The sequence below is a fragment of the Cygnus atratus genome, chromosome 7 (genome assembly GCF_013377495.2).
Source record: "Cygnus atratus isolate AKBS03 ecotype Queensland, Australia chromosome 7, CAtr_DNAZoo_HiC_assembly, whole genome shotgun sequence".
Taxonomy (NCBI): Eukaryota; Metazoa; Chordata; class Aves; order Anseriformes; family Anatidae; genus Cygnus; species Cygnus atratus.
Genome location: NC_066368.1, coordinates 22,535,329 through 22,560,112, shown reverse-complemented (window position 1 = coordinate 22,560,112; position 24,784 = coordinate 22,535,329). Strand labels below are relative to the sequence as shown.

The 24,784-nt window shown below is 39.8% G+C and overlaps 1 protein-coding gene across 3 annotated transcripts in view; it reads right to left on the bottom strand.

The window, feature by feature from the left end:
• PRKG1 (protein kinase cGMP-dependent 1) overlaps window positions 1-24,784 on the bottom strand; it is a 467,733-nt gene that overhangs the window by 59,679 nt on the left and 383,270 nt on the right. For all 3 annotated transcript variants that reach the window (XM_035538227.1, XM_035538220.1, XM_035538236.2), the window contains exon 9: window positions 19,909-19,983. In XM_035538227.1, coding sequence (XP_035394120.1) covers window positions 19,909-19,983 — 75 coding nt within the window. The remainder of the gene's footprint in view (window positions 1-19,908; window positions 19,984-24,784) is intronic.

Sequence of the window (24,784 nt, the reverse complement as noted above, 5' to 3'; positions counted from 1 at the left end):
GATGGCATCCGGAACAAGCTGTTCTAACACCTTTCCAGGGACAGAGGTGAGACTGACTGGCCCGTAGTTTCCCAGATCCTCCTTCTTGCCCTTCTTGAAGACTGGAGTGACATTGGCTATCCTCCAGTCTTCAGGCACCTCTCCTGTTCTCCAGGACCTTTCAAAGATGATAGAGAGCAGTTTGGCGATCACCTCTGCCAAATCCCTTAGTACACATGGATGCATCCCATCGGGGCCCATGGATTTGTGTGCATTCATTCCACTCAGACGCTCCCGAACCGCTCTCTCGTCAACCAGGGGGGAGCCCTCCATTTCCCAGACCCTTTCTTCTCCCTCCAGGGTCGAGGAGTCCCGGAGGGGGAGTCCTTGAAGCAAAGACTGAAGCAAAGAAAGCTTTCAGTATCTCCGCCTTCTCAGAGTCTCCTGTTACCAGGACACCCCCCTCGTTCAGCAAGGGACCCACATTATCCCTAGTCTTCCTTTTACTGTTTACATACTTAAAAAAAACCCTTCTTATTATCTTTTATCTCTTTTGCAAGCCTCATCTCTAGGTGGGCTTTAGCCTTCTTCGTTGCGTCCCTGCAGGCCCTGACAACACTTCTATACTCCTCCCAAGACGACAGGCCCTTTTTCCACATTTCATAGACCTTCCTCTTCCTTTTGATCTTGTCGATGAGCTCCTTGCTCATCCACGCATGTTTTCTGTCCCCCTTCCCCGATTTCCCACTCTTAGGGATGCACCGATCCTGAGCTTCGAAGAAGTGCTGTTTAAATGTTGCCCAGCTCTCACAAGCAGGGCAAGCACATAGTGCTAGTTCAATGAATACTCTCACAGCCTCAGCTGAGGCTCTATGGTTTCACAGGAGCTACTGTAAATGTGTTACATGAGGAAGTAGCAGAGTTTTGACAGCAAGATGATCCTTGTAATCATCATCCTCATGAGAAGCTCCATAACAAGGGCTTCAGGAGCAGGAAATATAGCTTACCATCCCCTGGCCCCAGTAAGAAGAGGACTGTTCCACCATTTATATTTTTGTAATAAATCCAAGATTTTTCATTAAACTCTTAAGTATCTTTGTGGTACAGAGATGCTTCTTCCAACAGAAAACTAAGCAGTTGCAAAGGAATAATCCTCTCTATTCTGTGATCTGATAAAAAGCCTAGATCAAAGCAAGGATTTTTTGCATTGCAAACACTTCTCCAATATCACCCACTTGTCACTCTATACACAAAATCTTTCCAAAGTTGCATTTGTTTCTGCTCTCAAAGAGAAGCATGCACTTTTTTTTTAAATGATTTTTTTCCTCACTCTTTCAGCATCTTTAATGAACAGCAAAGTTCTAACTGCTATTCACTAAGAAGATGGAGAGGCCAAATAACACTTATTTCTTAATGTAGTAAAAATAATACTTAGCTAAAAGGTAAATACTGACTCCTGGGGAAGAATTATACAGCCAAACACTTGGTTTCTGATAAAGACCGTCTTCCTGCATTTCCACTCCACTAATGGCTATGCTGTCACTTGAAACTCCCCAAAGAGACTTAATGCCTTCTTCTTTTCCTGGAATTAGCAGTGGTGGTTTTGAATTAGCTTCCCTTGCCACGACACAGAATTGATAATGAATTAGAAAAGGGCTGAACTCAGCTACATGCCAAAGAAGCGTAATTGTGAGATTTTACTGTATGGCACTTCAGCGCCAAATGCCACCAACTCCTGATTAATAATGGGCAACCCAGGGAAAGTCAGAAGCCTTTCTAAATGCTACAAGGGAATTAGGAATGTATGCATCCAGCAGGGGGACCAAAAAAAGAGAAGCTTCTTAAATAGACAGCACTGTTTCATCTTACTTACTATGCCACAAAAATACATGTGGGTTTTCTTTTTATTTATTTATTTATTTTTTCTAGTAGAGTGGGTTTCAATCCTTTGTAGCCAAGACCTGCAAGTGCCCTCTTCATAGCAGCTGTGGTATTTCCAGAGCTGCTGGGGCTTCAGACTGGCAAAACCTCTCCTCTGGATTCACAGAGAGAAGAACAAGCCTATTTAGCTAAAAAGCTGTGAAAAAAGGCTTTTGTCCCCTTGTTTTCAACCTGACAGGAATCCACTGGTGTTAACCAAGTGGCTGCAGGCGTGCTGCCCTGTGTTGAGCAGCTACACTGAAATATGCTGCCCTCTGCCTCTGCTGCATATTTTCCTTCCCTGCTATTTGTTTCCTGCTTAGCTGCTCTGATACTCTACCTTACTCCCATTTTTCTCTTGATTTCTCTACCCACAGTGCAGCAGGACCTCCTGTTTTTCCATTAATCTGCAGCACTACGCAGACTGCCCTCCCCAAAAGCAGCGAAATGTCAGCCAGAGATACTCCTTTGTGATAACAGACATTTAGGACCTAAAAATATTGCCTTTCTAATGCTAGGTCTATGCACCTCTCATATTTTTTCAGTCTTGGAGGCAAAGGAAGTGGAGGTAGTCACATCTTCTTGAACAGATATGATTCCAAATTAATCTCATTCCTTTGTCCTGTTAGCTTCGTTCTTTATCAATGCTGACACCACTGGGCTACAGCAGCTTCAACTTGTCCTTTCTGTGACATTTTTAATTTAATCCTTAGTTTTTAAAGCAGTTCCTTGCTACGGTTGAATTGAGAGGTACAAGATTTGTCAAAAATGCCTGCCTTCTTGGGGAGGCTACACAATTTGGAGTGGCTTCCTTCAGCTTGTTTTTGTCTGATTCTGATGTTTTGGATACTCCCTAGGATCAGTAATTGATGTAGGCATCTAGTTAGGACAACTCCAGATATAAGTCGCACGGTGGGAACCAAAAAGGTTAAAGACACCAGAAGAGATGCAGTTCTTTCTGCCTGTGCCCAGGTTTGGGAAGGAGCGAGGAATCCCTGGGCTCTGGTGACCCACACTCTGATGTGTGTAGGAGGCATTAGCAATGAACTGGAGGGATCACGTTTCCCCTGTAAACCAAAAGTTTGAGTGTCCAGTAGCTCAAACGATCAGGTAGCACGCAGGAGATGACTGTGAATTCAAGGTCAGAGGTTTGAGACCATCGCAGCATTCCTTCTTCGGCTCTTCCTGCAGGGGCTGGAGCAGAGACCCTGTGGTTATTACGAGGGACTGACCTCAAAGAGGCTGCCTGCCACTAGGAGTCCTGCTCTCATCTCAGGAATTCTCACAAGGATGAGCCTAAATCTGATGCCTGGTTCCTCAAAGTCTTCTACACAGACAACCTCATTGCATGATTATCTGTTCTTTGCTGCTCACAAAGCTGAGCTATGACACTACAAGTAGCACAGTGGTAGGTTAGGTTTACCAGTCTTGCCAGCTGAAAGCCTTCTACACCTAGCAGTGGAGACCCTCCAAGATCCCCAGGAATACCGTACCGCATGGCAGATAACAGCGAGCTACCCTTCCCCAACTTCTTGAGCCCGAAAAGCTCATCACAAGTCAAAAGACCCCTCCGGTCCTGTTAAGTTCATTTGTTGCCCTGGCAGTTTTGAGAAGGGTCAACTTACTTTCCAGAGCCAACCCTGTTTTTTAATTGAATGGACTACATCCTTAGTAAACCTTTATGAAGCGGTCAAAGTCATTCGAACCTGTATTCCACTGGAGAAGTCCAAAGCCTTTCAGTGGAGGTGGAAGAGACCACCTTCTGGAGAGCACTGGGTTCTCCCATGAGTCTCAGTATTCTTCCACCATGGGGATGTGGAAGGACCAGAGAGACAAGGCTGCTCTACATCATTGCTTACCTTAATGAATGTCTACAAAACATAAATCTCCGAAACTACCTCTAGAGCAGAAATAAAGGGAATCTAGTGCTATTTTATTTATTTTCTTCTGTTGGAACAACTGAGAGACACTTAGATATTTCAGAGGGCAGAGCACCACAATAATGAGGACGGAAAAAAGTAATGCCAAGGAGAAGGGGATAATGAAGTTCTCTCATTGAAAAAATAAAAAAGAAAAAAAAAGTTTGGAACTGCAAAGGAATTTCTTGCCCAACAGATAGCCTATATAAATTCAGGGGTAACACTGAGTGTAAAGAGAGAACTGAAGAGAAAGATGAACTTCTTGGCATGGATAAAAAGCTATTTATAGATGCTGTGTTATGAGATGAAATGCTCACCCCTCCCCTTTTGAACACTACATAGAAAGATAATTTTGAATCACTTTACTTCAAAAACAAAGCAAGCAGGAAGCATAGGGAAAAACATTTCAAGGAGCTCTGAAAAAAGATGTTGAGATGCCCCTGGAATCTGTAACATGGGATGATGGAGATAATGCAACAATGTCAACTTCTGATGCAGTTCCTTGCTTTAGTAGATCTTAAATCTTGTTCTTCTGATCCTTAAACCAAGGGAAATAGAAAAGCAACTTGTCCAGGGTTGTTCATGGTGCTGTTCAGCAGTACTGAAAACTTCAAGGTTTTTAGCTACTCTATTGCTTCTGAACCAACAGACCCAAACAGTGGTAGCAAGGGAAGCCAAGCAAGTTCATCTAATACAACCTACCCCAAATCAGCAATACCAACCCAAACCAGCTTCAAAGAAGGCAGCAGTGAGAAGCAAAGGTATCTATCAAGAGAAGGGTTATTTCAGTGTGATTGCCACATCAATCCACACAGAAATTCAGGTTCTGGAAAGAGCCTATAAGAGCAGATGATCTCAAACAGGCCTGCTTGACCTCAGAAATAAGCATTTGTAAGAAAAACAATAGTATAGTGATGATAATACTAAGTATCCCAAAGGGTGTCTTGGCTTCAGCTGATTCTGTGAGGAATATCTCATTATCTGTTGATAGCCAGTTCTAGATACTCAGGAACACAGCTGTGAACATCCACCTCAATGCATATGAACATTAAACCAAACAAATGACGTGTTTCAGGAACTGCTTGTAAGTCTTATCAGTATTAGCCCTACCAAACCCACTGTTTCAAAGACCTTTTCTGTGGATATCTGTATATGTGTGTATACTCTGTATATGTGCAAAGTTTGGCAAAGCCACTGTGTTTTAAATCCAGACCAGTTGAAAGATGCCATTTTATTTATTTATTTATTTTAAATCATAGCCTTATGCAATCTGCATTCTAAGTATTACATTCATATGCTTCCAAGTCAGTTTGAAACACTAGCATCTCCTAAAGAATTTATATACCCACTGTGCCGCTGCAAGGAATGTCCTTAGGAGGTTTTCCTAATTATTTCCTACTAATTACTTCAGCTAATTATCTCAGCTAATCTATTACCTTGATTCACTGGCAGATACCGAAGCAGTGGATGCTAAATGGTATCGTGATATATGAAGTACAATGTATTTTCCTTTGCATACATTTCCTTTCCATACATTGTACATTATGCCAGGTTTCCAACTCATGAGCTATAAATAATTATATCAAGTGGAGAGTTTTTTTTTGTTGTTTTTTTAAACAGTGGAAGACTAAACTGAAATAGCCATGAAAGAAGGTACTAAAAATTGTTATCTCCTCATCAGAAAACGTAAACCTAACTTTTAAGCACTGGACACAGATTTTCAAACCATAAAAGCATAAAACCACCCAAGCAAAATATTTCAGGAAGGAGGACCTTCTCTCTACTCTACTTCCATGAAGAAACTCAATTACCATCAACCTTCTTGCATTTAACTTGCCCTGATTTTCCTTTCCAAGTTTATTTGGTTCTCTGCTTGTTTGTGCTTGGTGTATAATGCTGGCAATTCCGCACAGAAAAGGAGCTATGGTTCTGAAGACCCCTCTTCATCTCTTTATTCTCTGTTGTTGCACCAGCCCAGGTTCCCATAGAAACTGAGAGTAAAGAGTGAAAGCATAAAATACAAATGAACAGGTTTAAGCTGGCAGTGTTATGTTTTATTAGACATATAAATATGAAAAACAGGCACTGGGTACGAGTGCTGTTGCAACAGAAAAGCCAGATAATGCTCAGCCTATCAAATAAATAGAGAGAATATAAATTTTAAAGACTGGAGTCATTGAGTGCTGACTATTAACAGGCTGATAACTGCTTTCTGAAATTGAATCGTCTTCTAGAGCAGACCATCGTGGCCCTGAAGCACATTCACAGCATTCACTTTGGGAACAAGCAAAATACCTTCTCCTCAACGGTGGGCCGGATCCTCAGTTCTCCAGGTGCTCCAAATAGTAACTGAGTTTCCTACATTTACACTGGAGATTTGAGTTGTGGGAACAGGGCAACAAGCACTAATTTTATGGATGTTTATGACCTTGTAAGGTGGATTTTATCATTTTAAATTAATACCGGTGTATAGATTCAAGTTCCCTGAAAAACTGCTTCTGATTATGCATTGTGTTTTAATCATCTGATATATATTTGCTCCTTTTTTTATAAGAAACTCCAAGAGTCCTGCAAAAATTCATCCAGGACTTAAAAGCCAAAGTACTGATTTTGGCGTCTGTACAACAGAAGATACTAAAACCACTCCTGCTGGCCTTGCAGGGGCTGCAGGCAGAGCACAGTGCAGGGACATGGTGCAGGGACATGGGTGCTTCACAGGGTGAGCAGGGACAGGTTTTGCAGAACTGGCTCAAAAATGATGTGCAGCCAAAGGAAACTCCAACTCACCCTGTTCGTTGGGTGATACCAATGGAACACATAGCACAAAGCATAGCCAAAAACCTCACTGTCACCCAGAAGCGACCTCCTAGCTTGCAAATGCTCATGTAAGCTGAGCCGCAGCCAAGTCCTGCTCCTCCAGTCCCGATAGATCCATGTGAAAGGCAGCTCAGGCAGGACACAGCTGCAGCCATCAGCCCGAGTCCAGACAGTAAAGCCTCCTGCATGCTGCCACCCCGGCTGCATTTACACTTACCAAAAATATTAATGTCTTTGGCAATGATGCCTGGAGAACCGGTTCCAGCCCCTGGTCCCAAACCCATTGTAAAAATGGCTTTCTGAACATAGAACAGTCCAGATGCTTTCTTCATGGTTTTGAAGAGGTGAATGTATTTTGAACGCATTCCTAGATTTTTATTTGAACAGAACTAGCTTCAAAAATCTAGATAAAGGGGCTTATTAAAGATGCAGGACTTCAGAAAAATTAGCAATTTGATTGTCCCTGTGAACTGCCAGTATGATACCAGGATTTTTCATGTAATAAACATGATATTTGAAAGTGAGAGACAACATTATAAATTAGTTCAAGCTTTGAATAAATTTTAAAACTCAGTGATAAATCTGTGAATGAGTGTAGGCATTTTTCTAAATATGCTTTCCAGCAAAAACATAAAAATTGCACCTGTATACAAGTATTCCATTAGCATTTCTCTCCTTCAACCAAAATAAATACCTCGGATAAAAGTTTACTTCAATGGCATAAATGCCCAGGTAACCAAGTTTCTTTGACTGACAGCCAAAGGAGGTCAGCATGCAGATTCCTCCAATGCTAAGCTTAGGTTACAGGGGAACCTAGGTTGCTTTTTTACTATAGCCTTCACTTACAGACTTGAAGGGCCTTTCATCTCAAAATGCCTCCATGGTAACTGAAAGTTTCCCTCGAGGAATGTCTCTGCCTTGTTCCTGAGCACCCTCCTCTTGCTGTCTCCTAAAGGGCGATGCTCAGCCTGTGCTGAGCACCAGCTCTAGAAGTAATGATACCTTCTTCTAGAAATGTTCATCTTCTAAGCACTTCATATCCTAAGAACTTGTGGGAAACTAAGAAAACTTTAAAATAGCTCACACGACTATAATTTTTTTTTTCAACCCAAAATGTGACATCCAGCAATCATGAAGTTGAAAGGGGAGCTCACTATTTGTAGCTCCTGTTGATTTCTTGAATGATATGGCCTCTGGCACACCTAGAGCTCAGCTTTCTTATGTTAGTCTCCTCAGTTAAATGGCACAGGAGATGCTGCTGCTCAAACAAACATTTGAGATTTTTTTCCCCCACCCATGTTCAAAGCAATACTGCAAAATGCTTGAAACTATCCAATGAGACTCACTATAAAGGGCCCCTTCACTCAAGTGACACCCTTGTACATGCCCTCATTTGAAACCATCACCAACCTTCAACATTAGGAAAGTGAAGGTACAGAACTGTTTGCTTCCAGCCTTTACACCTTCTATTTCTCTCCTGAAAAGTCTGAATATTTTCTCCATTTCCAGGAACAATAGACAGTAGCTGTTCTGGACAACAAGGCAATGATAAAAACCTGTCTGCTTTAAAGAAAAACAGAACAAAACACATAGAGAAACAAGAGAAGATACTCATACTTTTGCTTCTGCATCTAAAAAGTTGACCTAAAGTAAGTTTTTGGTAACTAGAGTTTTATTTTAGTTGACTGGAAGAAAAGCATTTGATGATATTTAACTTTAGAGGGGACTTTGTGAAGTGCTGAGCACAGTCCAGGACCACAGAAGGCTGTTCCTGGCACTCAGTCTTGGAGGATTTTACCCTTGCAAAGGCTGCAACAATAAAAGACAAAAGCAATTCCTGTTTTTTTTTTTTTTTTTTTTTTTTAAATGTCAGCTGCAATATTTAGCAAGGGTGTTTTTGAAACAGCAGTAATTTCATGCAGGACTTTCTTTCCTGAGATGTGAACTTTGGAGCTTTATCTTCTTGTTTCAACTACCTCTTTTGCAAGCAGGAGGTAATGCCTTTACTAAGCACATGCTCAATGCTTAACAAACATTTTTATGTCCAAACCTGACCCAGATACAAAATATAACAATTCAATTTTTGCATACGTATTAAAATGGCTTATTTGTAAGCAGTCAGGTTGATAATAGGTTCATAAAACATCTTTGAAATTTTGAAAAGATAAACTTAAGACCTTCATTTCCCTAAGTGTATGCAATTGGAAAGCAAGCTAAGAAGCTGGAGAAATTTAAAGAGATGGCTCATTTTTCAAAGCATTCAAGTAGTTAGCTTTTCTGCAAAACCAGCATCTGTTGGGACTGACTGGCAACTTTCCTACATGTTAAAAGAGTAACAGCCAGTTACTGGCTTACTGCCAGGACATTTCTTATTACCAGCTCCTAAAAGAATTTCGAGTTATAAGAATATATTTTGCCATCAAAGATGAATGATATCCTTTTGGCACAGAAAGTCTCTATGTGAAATAAGGAATAGCTATCCATTAAAATCTCAAAGTGTGAGAAATACATCTTCATTAGAAAGCATCTTCTTAAAGCATGAAGGATTAGGTGATGCACCAAGTGCAGCAAATCTCATGATTTAATTTGAGACTACGGTTGGTACAAGGAGCTGCAAGTGCACCTGCAGTTCTGATGGCTGTGGGTGAAGGTACAGCACAGCCATTTGTAGGAGATAATCAACAACCAAGCAAATCTCCTCCCTTGCTCGGGAGCAGAGCTGTGATTGCAATTCCACAAATGCTTTTTGAGCACAATTTGTCAAGATTGTATCAGACTAATCCTTCGTTTTGCTATCAACAAATTACGTTGTTTGATGTGTTCAGTAGAGCGACCTGAAATTACACCTGAAAATGAAGTAACAAAGCCTATCAAATATTAAAAACAGAGTGTAAAAATGCTTGCATGTGATAGTACACTGAGCAGATAGAGCTAGGAACGCTTAATTCCCATTACTGAAATGAATTTTAAATACAGCTGTGTTCTTGTAAGTTATATCAGAAATTTAATCACAATAGTCCTATTATAAACTTCCAGGTAGTTTTACATTCATGTCCAAAATAATGGGGAAGATCAGACTTTTATCTTCTCTCTCAGGGTTTACAGACACTCAGCTTTCTCACATATTCTAAAACTTCATTTTATCTATATTTTTGATGTTTTACCTTGCTATACATATGAAAAAGCTGTGGGATCATTTAAATCATAAGAACAGTTTTTCCTCTTTTTTTTCTTGAGGAGCTGATTTACAGACTTAGAGCTCAGCACTTCCCAAATCATTTAATGGAGTCAGGCACTGAGAAAATATAGCAAATGCAACACAGGGCAAATCAATGTAAGTGGAGTGTGGCATAGTCAGGATAAATAAGTGCACTGCCCAGCTGTATGGCTTGGGATGGCCTAAGTGCTGGAAGCAAGCAAACGGAAAGAAAACTAGAAAAATCCATCAGCATTGCTGGAAGCATCCTTTTTTTTTTTTTTTTTTTTTTTTTTTTGTAAGTAAGCCTCATTTACTTGGTGTTACAGATTAAGTTCCTGTAGTAGCAGGTTGTCACCTTCCCATTGCACCAAAAGGAGGGAGTGTGGAGTCGTGTGGGTCCCGCAGCTGTCTGTCGGCAGCGATGAAGGCCGGGACTCATCTCGGCAGCATAAATTGCTCTTCCTCTACAAAGCCTCTTGGCCTGCCCTTGGTTTAAGTGCTTAACATTTGGCAAAATTCAGGGACATCAAAATAAGAGAGTCTTGCAGCTGAGTTTTGGCAGCCTGCAACATAGGCACCACATTGCCAGTATTGCCATGGTCCAGCATTGCTCATAATCATGAGATAAGGATGAGATATGAGTAAAAATCCTGAGTTTAATGTGGACTACATTTAGACTGTAAGCTATCTCTGGAAATTAATTTGAACCTTCAGGAAAACCAATTATGCATACTTTGCAGGGAAAAGGGAAGTAAAAAGAAGAAAAAAAGGTTTGTTTTGGTGTCTCAGCTGCTGGTGGAGTGGAGGCATCAGCAGTAACTTTGGAGTTAAGCCTGTATTGCTTTTTTCACTTACAGGAGGATTAAATTTCTTCCATTTCACAGTTCGGTGATTGAATTTCATCTTTGAATTTGACACAATTACTGTTCAGGGGTCAATTGAATTTGCTATGCAGTTTTTGGGTACCACGCTTACTAACTTTCTCAGGGAAAACAATTCATATTCACTCATCTTTGAAATATGGACCTCCACCCTCTGCTCTTTCCCCTCTCCCTGCTTTTTAAATAACTGCATAGAGCAAATTTTCAAACCTTTATAGCCATTCCCTGCATATCTCTGCCTGAAAAGTTTCTCAGGTACACAGGAAGAACTTCATCTGGCAACACCTTGACCTGCTCTGGCAAGGAAAGTCAGCAGAGGGGAGATGGTGCTCCTCCACGTCTCCCCTGGTGTTGCCCTCCCTGGAGCCCAAACCTCTTCCTCCTAGAGTTCCCCTGGGTGCCAGCACCAACCACATCCTTGCCTTTCAGGTCTCACTGGCACTACGTTTCTCTCTTTTCTGTCCTTTACCAACATTTCCCCCTAAAAGTGAGGTCAGACCAACTCCTGGTGGACCTCATAAGAGTTGGTCAGGTACAGCCAAGGACAACTGCTCTAGCAGGTGCTGGAAAAGCCACAAATAATCCCACAACTATTCCTAACAGTTCCAAAAATCAGTAGGTCTCTACGGAAGAAGCATAAGTGAGTTTTATTTACAATATATTTGACTCTGTTGAAGCACAACATTTACATCCCTCTGATGAAAGTGGGGCAGAAATAGTCCGTCTGCCAGTGCTGTAATACTCGCAGACGTATGTAGGTAATGTTGGGGACAGCTCAAAAACATACTGGGCACCAGATGGACAGAAACTGTGCACAAAGGCTTTCATGTTACCGTTGCCCCTCCATTCCTCTCGGATGGCAAAGCTTGCCAAAATTTCTGCTTAAAGCTACCAAGACTGTGCTATACAAATGGCAGTGTTAGGATTAGTAAAGTATTCTGAGAGGTTCCAGAATAAAGTACTCAGATAAATGCCAGAAGAAAGGCTAATATTTCTAATACGCAGACCTCCTTTTCCATCAAGTGCTACCAAGTACAACTCAAGCTGCTGTGCACATAGATGCATTCACAGCACTATTTTTCTGTTTCCTCTGGAATGAGACTCATAATCTTCAGAAAGCTTTCTGCTGCATTTTTATTTCATCATCTCTCAGCTAGTATTGGGCTCTAATTTATAAAACAAATGCAGTAAAATATTATCATAGCAGCCTGCTTCAAAAGCACTTTTTTTTGCTAGCGCTTCCATCTGCCATCTGACACAGCCCATTATCATATCGAAAGGTCAAGTTAGCAAGAGAAAAGCGTATAGATTATTACCTAAATAAAAATGACCTGTTTTTAAAAGCTAATCTAATATATCCCTTGTGAGCGACACAGTGCATTACACAGTGCATTTTCTCAAGAGGAAAGCAGCCATAAAGTCTACCCAGCACAGATCTCTGCGTGAGTAATGCAAGACTGCAAGTAAATGTCAATTCACCATCAAAAAAAAAAAAGTAACCATTTAGCAGTCTCTACTACCTTTATTTAGGACTATCACCTTGGATGTTATCTTGATGTGCTCTTACCTTTTAAAATCATTTCTGAGAACTTATTTTCTAAGTAAACACCTATTCGTTACAGCAATTGGGAATATCTGATAGCTAGACTTGGATACAAACTAACATTGGCTTCAGTATGAAATTACAAATTATTTAAGGCCCAACTCTGCTATACACAAAATTCTCCAGCAGAAAGAAAAAAGTCTCAAATGGCAGAGTCCAAAGAATGCTATTTAAAGTCAGTTACATTCTCGGTGTGGGTTTTTTTTTTTAACTTTTCTCAAAATAGCACGAGTTATTTTAATTGTTTACACAGCCTAAAAGAAATGACTGTGAGTTCTGCTTTATATAGAATTAGTGATCTTTTTCTCCCTTTTTGCATGCCCCAAAAGCTTCCCCCACCACCACTCTGGCACTGCAGATAGCCAAGGCGAAAGCTAGTTCCCATATGGTCACTAATTCAGAAAACAATCGACACAGAGGGAGACGGAGCCAATTATTATAGCCCTCATTCTGTCCAACTTTTGTAATGCTGTAAGCCAGAAAATATTTTCTCTTGCAGAAGAATAACTAATCTAATCATACAATAGTTCACTGACACCGGGGGTCAGTGAATTATTTCAGCAAAAGTTTTCAAAAGCTGTGGCCCAACAGAAAGTTGGATCTTAATTAAATCATTCTCTTTAATTGGTGTCTCCCGATTTGGAACTTCTAACTGGCATTTCACTTTTAGCAGGGGTTAAAAAGCCTTCTTGGCTCACCTTTCTAAAAAAAGAGAAGATAAAGAAATAAAAAGAATCCTGTCCTAACACACAGTGTTGTTTATCACTCACAAAACCCACAGACTGGCTCTACTGTCAGTAACACCCTGCACCAAGGGGCTTGCAGACCAGCATCTGCATGCACAGCTTTCCCATCTTACCAGAACAGGAGGCTGCAAGCAGGGTTCTGACATGGCACTTTTTTTGGAGCTGAGTACCATTAGGGCCAACTCCAGCCTCACTACATGCATGCAGAGGGTGGCCACAACTTGTATCCTGGTACCCATAAACCTCCAAAGGGCCAATGCCTACACTACAGGAGCACCAGCATGTGTGACCAGATCTCTGCCACCACCTTCAGACGAGCACTGTGATGACAAAAGCAATGAAGAACAGTCTTCATGCCCATGGTGCATTAAAATGTATTTTGCCCCAGACAAGGAGTCCACTTCTGAAGCAACTGTTGGTGCAACTGAAGCTTACTGTTCCCTCTAACATCAAGAGCATGAGAACTGGGCTCCTTTCAGGTGAGTCCAAAGGAACCAGACCGGAAGTACTCCAAAGGAAAATGCCACTGAAATGCATACAGTCTATACATCAGGTCCTTACCACCAACATTTTTTTCCCTACAAATGCACTGCTATTAATCTGTGCTATTTACTAATACAGACCTAGCGCAATAAGCACCCAACTCCCAGAGACAATTTCAACTGTAAAAATGGCTCCCAAAGAAAACCTCATAAAGCAAAAGAAAAGGCTGCATAGGAAGGAGACACAGAGAGCCAGCAGAGGCCCTCCAAGAAATACCACCGAGGAGGAACACAGGATACTTGAAAATACTTTCTCCTTTTAACATGTTGGCAAGAGAGAAATGAGACAGACCAGGGGATACGAGGATTTCATCTGGCAGAGCACAGTACTTGGACACAGCACGGGGAAAGCCCTGAACAGCAGAGGGCACCTGGACTCCAGCTACCAGGCACTGCGAGACACCAGGAGCAGGCTGCCCTCCAGCCAGGCACATAAGCACCTGCCGAGCCAAGAAGTTTTCCTAAACTGGCATCGTAGAAAATACTAGTGCAAAAATGTATCGCTGTACATATTGCCATTTTGGCAGCTGCAAATGAAAGGAAATGAGACAGGGCATCAACCTGCTTTGTTTGCTCAAACTGTAAAACTGTATCTGTATCATTCTCATTAGAATAAAGTCAATTTTACTTTTCAAGCCGGGATGAAAGGGGAATAATATCTAGAAAGTATGAATACAAAATTGGAAAAATATTAACAACAACCCTCTGCACCAAAACTAAGTCAATAAAGTGTTAGGATGCCTTGTTATGAACATATGTAGTGAAAGATGAGGGGTAAAATGACATAAGGGATGACCCCGGCCAGTAGAATAAAAGGTTTGGATGGAGCTCTTTATTAAAAAACAGAACAAGTTAAAATGAAGGGTGTTTGGGGTCAGAACTGCTAAGAAAGGAAAAAGAATTGTATACCTACATGAAGGTCCCTGCCTCCTCAAGTCCCATGAAAAGGAGACAATTTTGGCTGTGAGTATCAAGATGCATACCCCCAGGGCTGCAACGCAACTAGAATGAAAGAAAGCAAAAAGTGCAATCAAAATAGCCCATGTCTGTGGAGAGCCTGGAGCAATATCATGAAGGCACCAGTGTCTGGACTTAAATAGGGTATTAATTTCAAGCCCCGCTGCCACAGGAGATCAACATCAGCAGATAATTCTGGATGTGACAGGAGAAAAGGAGCACGGGGACCCTGGTCATCAGAGCAGATGCGCTCTGCTTGGCTGGGTGAAGCCAGGATGCTGCCAGCTTCCCCAGCGTGGTGGTGAGGGACACCTTGTTGTTGCCATCTCTGTGCCATGGGCTAGGGCGCTGCCTTGCTACAGCCTTGACACAGAAAGGTGGGACTAAACTAGTGGGGACCTCATCTGATGACCTTGTTAGTGGTTAAAGGAGCGTGCAGTGATTAACCTCAAGAGTTTTTTGGATAGGGAAGACCAGCAGAAGGGATTTCTGTGCCTGGAGCGAGTAGTGTTTGTTGAACCCTCACCTCACTTGGCACCAATAACTGCAGTAGAAACCACCTGCTTCCTCTTGGATTTATGAGAGTTGCAATAGTGGCTCTATCTGGAATGAATCTACACTTAGATGGGTCTTCTTCTTATTTAGGTGTCTTCGTCATGCCCCAAACACCAACACCACAGGCAGAGTGTGCTGGACCTGGGCCTGACCCTGGGACACGAGTGCTGTTCTTTTGAAAGTCCTGCTTTCTCAGAACACGAACCAAGTTAAAAGTTTGCTTCTTTCCTTCACCTTCGCACTGGCAGGAATGTAACTAATATTCATTAGTTGATGAATTTATTAACTTATCTGAATACATCTGAGGAGTAGAATATTAATTATGTAGTTTCACTGATGATTTCTGACCTAATCAAGAGACTGAGCACAAAGAATGCACTTAAGGAGTAATGCCACTTCCAAGCTTGCAATAAACAGGAAAAAGTCTCTCCAAAATATAAAACTAGGAAGATATTACTTGTAAACAAGTAAATCAAATCTGGTGCTGGAGTAAGCTTATGTTATAAAGATGATCTCTGTAATTGTGAGGATAAAAATGGGTTCTTCCATTTAGATGAAGGCCAGAATTTTCATACGCACCAGAATTTAAGAAAACTCACAAAATGGTATCAAAGATAACTCAGCTCAAGTACATTAGCAACTGAATTCCACTGCCTTCAGCAGCTCAGGTGCAGACTGGCTTTCCTAGACAGGAAGGTCAAAACCCTTGAAGAAAACAACTGTCTCCGAGGTCTGCTTGGCAGGAACTGCTGGGCACCTTCCCACTGGAGCACTGGGACAGCCTTGTGTGGGGCTTCCTGGCTGCCTGTGCCGGCCAAGAGCCAGGCGTTCAGGACACAATCCAAAGGTGTCCACGCAGAACAAGGAGACGCCTACATCTGTCATTGCCACTATGCGGATGCCTAAAAGCCGGGGTTGAGAACAGATAAAAGCCTTAGATCCCCACTATGACCCCTCGTTTATTGATGCAGTGAGCCCCTCTGCTCAGCTGAAGTATTTTTTAATGGTGCTATGAATTTTCTTTTCCTTCAAGAACCAAGCAGATACTTTAAATCATGCCCATGGGCAAGAAGTGGTACCTCCATTGTCCACAGCAGTTTGATTGCTAGAACATTTTCCCAGGTCCTAGGAGCAACCTAGCCATATCTCAGGGCTTAGCTGGGAAAACACCAGGTTGCCAAGAGATAAACTCAACAAAAACTTGTTCAGTCCTTTCAGAGCTGGAGGATTTTTGGATGCATGGAAAGCTTTTCTTCCCTGCAACTTCTGCCTAACCATCTCTCAGATGCATCTTGCACTGGGACCATCACCTCTGTGGCAGCAGAATTCTAGTCATGTTCTAACACAGATATTAAACAAACAAACAAACAAAAAAACAAAACAAAAAACTTAGTGCCACCAATTTTGTACTATTTCTGCAATGAACACCTGCCTACGGCCCAAGTTCTGCTTTAGGAACATGAAACCTCTATTGGATGTGGCCTAAAATTGTGCTTCTGCTGAGCAGGAACCTCTAAATTAATAGGAATTTAATAATCATCTTGATATGGATAGGTGTTTAAGAAAATGTATTTGCTGCCATTCTGTAGCATATTTTGTAGCCATTTTTCATATTTGTTAATTGACAGGAATAAATAAAATATTACACTGTTCGCATTTCAGCCCTGAATGTGACCACCACACCAAGGAAAAGCAGGTTTTGACACACTGTAATGCAGTCTTAGAATGATGTCCTCTGCATTTACTCTGCATGACCATGCCTGACGAATGTCTGACCTCTGTGTGGATCATCTTGGTCCACCTGACACATGGTGAGATAAGGGCACACAGAAAATTCCTCTCCATCCAAAGGCCTTATGTCACCTGTCATGCAAGCACTGAAAATGAGATGCTAGCTATAAGGATGCAAAAGTAGGAATTTCTTTTGTGATTTGAGTACCTGAATGCGCTTTACGTCCCAAGCTCTTCCATTTTGCAAACTGCTCTTCGGAAAAGATAAGCCCTTGAAGGACAATTAGCTGAAGCTAATTAACACAACTTGAAAAGTAATCCAGGTTAAAATTTCTGCCAAGTAGACTCTTCTCCCAGAGGAGTTTTATCTTGCGAGATACAGAAACAATAACTCTTGAGTGATAGATCTTTCTGAAGCAGCTTACTATACATCTCGCTTTACTCTCAACGTAACTTTGTCATTTTTTCCTATTCTTGTTCATCTTTTTGCAGGAATACTCTTGCTTTCAAAGAGCCAAGCAAACATGAATACGGCATTCAACTAATAAATGCCATATATTTTGAAAGCATATTCCTTTTAAAATGTTTCTCAAGACAGACAGCACTGATCCCTTCTGCTTTTTCAAAGACAAAATGTCAATATGTAAAGGTCAATAATGTCATTGTCACCTACAGTCTCAAGTGACAGGATTCAAGCACTGGCTTCTAAGATGGCAGGACAAGCTGCTTTCAAAAGTTGCTATCATCACTTCTTCCTTTTGGGAAACAATTCTTCTATCACCAGCACTCCTTTGCTTTGCCCTTCCATTTGGATGAAATAGCATTGGAAAAGAACAAGCATCAAGAAGATAAAATCTCAAAAATGCTAAGGTCAACACAGGCCCACTGGTTACCAAAAATGAAGAGTTTATTCAAAATAGGTCCAAAATTAGTCCTCCTGAAGACATGTTGTAAAGTGCACAACAGATCCTGAAAGCCTTCCCCTAAAAGTCACTAAACCAACCTGAAAAACTCTACAATACAATCTGCATACCCAAACATTGCCTGTGATAATAAATTGCTATGTGATACTCTCTATTAATAATACAGCTTAAAATTGTAAATGTGAGAAGACAAATGATGAAATGGGAAATGACAAGTTCTATTTGAAAATTTTGTTTGGTGCTAATGGATTCTGGTATAACCTTAATATAAGCTCCTGTGATAAAAACATCATCTTATTACTAAAAAAAAAAATAAAAATCCACGGTTTCATTAGCAATGTTTTCTTACTTTTTATTCAGATGGAAATTAAAATATTCCAAATAGTAGCACTAACAATAAAATCTAAAAATATAAAATCACATGCCTGGGATACTTGGGACCAACTCTCTGAAGCTGCTTAGGTTACTTTTTCACCGCTTTGTAAAATGCTTTGTATATGCTGTTGCTGGCATTAAAATGTCATGTTTTTAGCTGGTACTAATAGATAATTTATATAATAATGTACACTATATTTATCTGTAATACCCAATAGCTATTTATCGACTATTACACTGTCCCACTTGACTTTGTATTCTGTGTTCTAATTACCTACTTTCTGGGAAGGTAAAAGAGGCTGATAACCTCCTGTCTTACTTAATTAAGGGAAGAATTTTAGGGAACTTGAGCATTGGAAAAAAAAATCTTACATGTTTAATTAGGGGCAGGGAAATATTACTCAAAACAAAAATGCAACTCTAGGGTGCCTTCTAGTACCTTAAAACAAATTAAAACAAGATTAAAAATGTATTTCAAGTATCACTCAAAGATGGTAATAAAAGAAAAAAAAATCTTAATTTGCAGGTACTTTGCAATATTAGCAAATTTCTTGGGATGCATATTTATTTTTTAAAACAGTTATTTTTAATTGAATAACTATTTAGGTTGTCTCATTTTCTCTCCACTGAAGTGCCAAATACCCTTATTACACACTATTTCAAGCCTCTCTGGTTTGAAGAGAAGTTTCTATATGTAACTTAAGAGCAAGCTTAAATTTATAGTTCTGCAGAACACTGATTAACAGGCACACTTTCTGAGTGTTTGACTTGGAGTAAACACCCAACCCTTTTGTTAATGTGGTTAAAAAAAAAGGAAGTAAAAAAAAATGTATTTTTTTTTTATACAGCAACTTCATTTTTTTAAAAAAACTATCTTTGCTTTTGAATCATATTGGTTTATATTCACTATCATTTTCATCAGAATATGTTCTTTTTAATAAGCTTTACTGTTGGTATAGAATAAAGTGTTGACATACCGAAGTCTTTCTACTAAAAAAAATTGTATATCAAGAGTGAATTATCAGTTGGGATTTTTTGAAATACTTTAAAATCACAATACATTAAAGCTCATTTCTGAAATAAATATAGCTAGAACTTTAGACAAATATATTGCTTCACATCAAAATAACTGTAATATTCATTCAAAAATGACAAACTTGATTTCTCACTCTGTCTCAGAACAGGATTTGACTTTGGGAAAACATGTCAGAAAGATCAGAGCTCTCTAAAGAAACAAATCTTATTAAACAGAGCTTTTCAAGACCTGTAATTTCTTACCTCAAACTATTGCATGATGATGATGATAATAATAATAATTATTATTAATAATTATCATCGTCAATAAATTGATTGTGATAATATTAATAATTATAATTATCATAATTTACTGATGCCATTAATTTACTGATAACATTAATAATTATAATTATTAATAATAATTAATTTTCTTTATTTTCTTAAGGTCTGAGAATTCTTTGGACTCCAATACCGTGACTAAGACAGACATTGGGACCACCTGGCTCTGGGCACCAACCTGAGGAGAGCCATCTCCTTCTGGCCCTCCCATACTCATGGAGAGCACAAGGGAAATCCAGAGCAAGCACCTAATTCTCTACTTTTTAATCTGTTTTACACTATTATGTTGAGAAAATACTGTGTTGTTTTTTTTTTTAAGTTACCATGCTTCACTATCAATAAAACCATTGCAGCAAGAAAAATAAGGTTAAGATTTTATGCTGAACACAAGGAGATGGCACTTACTTTGCTTTTGCTTCTGCATCTTCATAGGCTTTGTTGGACACATCATCTAGGCCGCCAATCAGATGTTTGAAGGAGCTGTAAAAACAAAGGTGCATTTTTAAGAGAAAAAGGGTCCAACTGTGAGGGAGCCAAGCAAGCCGACGTGGCTCTTCAGCAGCAACCTGGGGATGTCCCTTGATGCTCCTGGATAATAACCAGGAAGATCCAAAATTTATTTATCCAGCTTTTAGAGACTGAACCCAACCTCTAACAAGTTTCACAGTAAATCTGGCACTGTCATTTTGACTGGTAAGTCCCATGATGGTGAGGTGCCACCACCATTTCCCTGTCTTCCAATCAGAAACCCCTAAAATCCCTCAGTTTTCAAAGTGAAGGATAATCTTTATTTCTGTATCTTAGCTTTCTCACTGCTAAAGAAACAGCAACCAAGAACACAGTAAGGAGAAATAAAAAGAGGGGAAAAAAAAACAGACAAGGAAAAGAAACTGAGGGCAGAAAGACAAGCAAATTATCATGAGCCAAATTGTTTAATGACATTTAAGAGGAGTTTTGGCTTGAATTGGGTTAAACGTTGAGTAAGACGGTGAAATGTTAGGAGTGCCTGATACAATCAGAGCTGAGCTGTCTTCTGTACAAGCCCAGAGTAGCTTGAGAAGTCCCCTAACACCATTCTCTGTCTCAGGGGAGATGCAAAGGGCATAAACAGATTGGAAAAAGAAAATCTTTTTATATCATGAGTGACTCAAACAAATGGACCCAATGACCATATAATCAACTAACAAGCATCACTCCAGAGAAAAAAGCATTAAAATTGTGACTATTATGCCTATGTTAGTGATACTAAACAGTATCAGAAACCAAATAAGGAATAACAATTTGAATATTTAAATAATATTTGTAATAATTATTTTCAGTTATTAGCAACTGAAAATATTACAGGTGAAAAGTATACTTCCCTCCTACACATTTCTATTATTCCCAGGATGTCTGTCACAAATAGGGTTGTTTTTTGTTCTTTTAAGAAAGAAAAAGCCATTTGCAAAATGAGGATAGAGATAGATTAATTTGAAAGGATGAACTGCTGCAAATGACAGTCTCTTGACTGATCTCAGCCCTAAGGTCACAGCTTGAAAAATGAGAGCCCTGCAGTTCCTCCCTCTTCTATATGGTCATGACCCTTTTGAGGCGCTGAACAGAGACGAAGAAAACAGAACGGCTATTAAATCAAAAAGTTGAAAAAAAATTAATTGAAAGGTTGAAAAAAATAGAAAAACAACAACATTTAGGGCCATACTTACAAATAACAATAGAATACTTAATGTGGGTCCTCTTTCAATAAAGACTTTTAGGATGAATGAGAATTAATGCTGTTCAGCAGATGAGGAGCATGCAGAGAAACTTAGTAATTCAGTTGGTTTGCATTTTTTCCCCTAAAGCACTTGGTTTATGATCACATGACATTATACAGGATAAAGAGCCATGCATGGGCAGATTAAAAACCTATTAGCCAAAAAGCTTTAAACCTCAGTTGTTAGTGAAAATACAGCAATGAAGAGAAATGAAATATTTTCATCCAACTGAGGCATTTGGCTTTAGAAGGTATAGACAGAAAACTTAATATCCTGTGACATCACATTCCCTTTGGCCTTGAGAACGATTAAACAGTTTGGACTGTGCTTTGCTGAATAATCTTAAACACGTTGCAAGTTCTTAAGTGGGTACTTAAGTGTCCTGCTGCCTCAGGAGACATCTGACCTTAAGCGAGGTACCGCAGTGCGTGCGCTACTAGCAGAGGATACAACTTCCAGGAGAATTAAATGAGGCTTAATTATTACCTGCTCTTTGCTTACAAGTAGCTGGAAAAAGCCATATTCTACCCATTATTGTAATAAATACGAAGTAAGAGGTAAAAGTCGGGAAATCTATTTCTATTGTTCATATCTAGAGTTACTTGCTATAATGGGTCTTTCCACCATGGCCCTTTGCATAATTACAGCCATCACCGCTCTGCAAATATCCTCTGCCCACACAATTCCCTCATTTTTCCACTTTGTTTAATTTGTAATATTTTAAATTATACAATCTAGGAAATCACTTACGCAGCATGGGGAAGCAACAGGAACTCATTAATAAAGAGAAGAAGGCAAAGACCCCTTTGCTCTTCCATGGAAATTGTGTTAGGAATTTTTTAACAAGGCACGGGCTCAGCAGGCTGTAAGCTTCATTATTAAGATGTGTTAATAACCAGAGGATCTTCTCAATGCAAAATTTGTCCCTCAGCAGTGAAAACATGAAAAATTTAGCTCCACGGTTTGACACATCAAGGTTTGTCTTCCCAGCAATGAGTATGTGCTACGGGATGAAACCAAACCCTTGAAAGATGGCAGTGAAAGCAGAGATGTATATATTAGTGCACCACAAACAGATATTTAGGCAATTGAGCAAGACAGTGTAATACTGTAATCCTCCTGGCACGCTACAAGACATGAGCTAAGGCTTAAAATGCAATTTTAAGTAGCAAGGCTAGGGTTGCTTTAATGTGGTTAGGAAAATGTGGTAGGGTTAGACATTCCTTTTTCTTTTTTGGCAATGTGAATAAATCTTTGTATAGTGAAACATTACATAGACAAACAAGAAAAAGTCACAGAAAGGAGCAACAACAGTTTGCCTAAGTTCCTTAATTTTTTATTTGATTATCTTAAGCCAGACTTAGGACTGGGCAGGATTTTTAAGTTCACTGGAGTCACTCTTTTATTGTCTATCTCAGAGCTGTTTGTCTATCACCTTGGTCATAACTTCCCCCAGAATTTCATCAGAGAACTGCTCAGTTTTTCTCTGCATAGCCCTCTCTTTTCATTTCTTTCATTCTCTCCTCATAACCAATTTTCTCCACGGATAAATCTCACCCCAACTGGGAAAAATAGTAAAGCAGAAGAAATGAAAATCTCCAATGAAAGGAGATTCAGGTCAGCTTGTATGGGGTCAGTCGTGCTAGGATAAACTTTTTTAATGTTATTTTTCTCTGACTTCCATTGCCAAGAGGGTTGTTACAGCAACCTTTCAAGACACCTTATAGCTAGCTATCCCATCACAAACCAAAAAAAGGCTTTCAAATAAGGACAAAAATGTAAAAGACAAGATGAAAATTGGAAAATCCCCCAAATATTTAAAATGTTCTCTTAAAAACAAACAAACAAAAAAACAACAACACAGCAACTACCCAGAAATAGGTATGTACAACTGAAGAAGACAAACAGAAAAACAACATTTAGCACTCAATATCTGCAAATAGCAGGCAATTTTGAAGCACTACTAGCCTCCATCAGGAGCAGCTGTGCCTTGAGTTTTAGTGGCTCAGCTCATCTCTAATATTTGCATCAGGCAATTTGTACTCCCAGCAACTACAACATTTACACCTGGTAAATCTTAGCGCTATGGGAAAATATTGTTATCAACATAAACAAATTATATGGAGGAAAAAAATCACATATAAATAAAAGATGAATCTGAATCATCAACTGCAGTGTACATATTCTTACAGTTCAGAAGAACACAAACTCTTTTAAACGCTTTTCTAGGTTCAATAGGTAGATGTGAAAAAAAAAGTTTAAGAAACTGCACAAACTTCTCTCAGAGTGCCAACAATGATCAAAATTTTACGAACATGTTTTGAAAATTTTCTTCCTGTTTTATCTCCATACAAAGTAGCTGCAAGTAAAGCATGCCTGTATGTGTCTATTCAAATTAATTTCCAAAACAGACATTGAAGGTTCTCCCACTTGTGCCCACACAGTTTTTAGCAGAAGATGTCTTAGGCAAAATTTCTGAGCGGTCCAGTCCATCAAATTCCATGTATTGGAATTATTAACTTTTCCACAATCAGTCCATCCTACTTCTACACCAGATCTAATAACCCTTCCACGGAGTGTGAAAATTCACTAAGTCAAACCATGACATGGCTAGGGCCAAGCTTGAAATACCTTGGGGTCAGCCACATTGTACATCTCCCACTGTTACTTTCTTCCTAGAGGATGAATTACTGCAGTACCACAATGGGAAATACTTAACTAGCAACTGGTTGTTTTATTTTACATAGGTTTTTAGCAAGTCATAAATACAGAAAGTCTATGAATTCTTTAAAAAGAAGCGTTCTTGGAAATAAAAACCAGTAAAAGATATCTGATGATGAAAAACCATTATAAAATATTAATACATTTACCTAGATCATACATTCCGTTAGAAGGAAGCTACTTCTGCGAAAAGCTTCCTAGTTCCCCAAGCAGAGAAAGCTTCTACAAATGGTCAGATGACTTTGCTGCATAGTTTGACAACTACCATGAATTACATGTTAATTTGGAAGTTTTCAAGCTGATTTCCCAATCCCCCTAGTTGGGTCTACACTTCACTGAGGGCAGGAAAAGCATCTCTGTCACTCCAGATAGGCGGTCTAAATCACCCGGGTTTAGTGCTGAGCCTCAGCATGGAGAACATCGCAGCCTACCCACAATGCAGGTCCCTTAGCAAGGCTGTCACCCCCTTCTGGTCAGCCTTGTCACCTTCCGATCTGTTTCCCCTGTTGGGTTAATGGAACCATGGAACCTCTTCCTCCATGACAGCGTGCATGGACGTGTTGAAGGTTGGAAATTTTTCCTACCTATTACAAAGCTTGTTTCTTTGAAATACACCTGAACATGTAGCACTTCCCCCCCTTTTTTTTTTTTTGTATGGCAAGAAGACAACTCAACATTATAGCAAGTAATGGATTTGCTTTCATCTTTCTTGGAAACAAACTAGGGTGGACAAAATTAATAGAGCTCTCAGAGCAGCCTGTACAGAGCTTGTACTAATGCTGCCACCTCGCCTGGAAATCCCATCT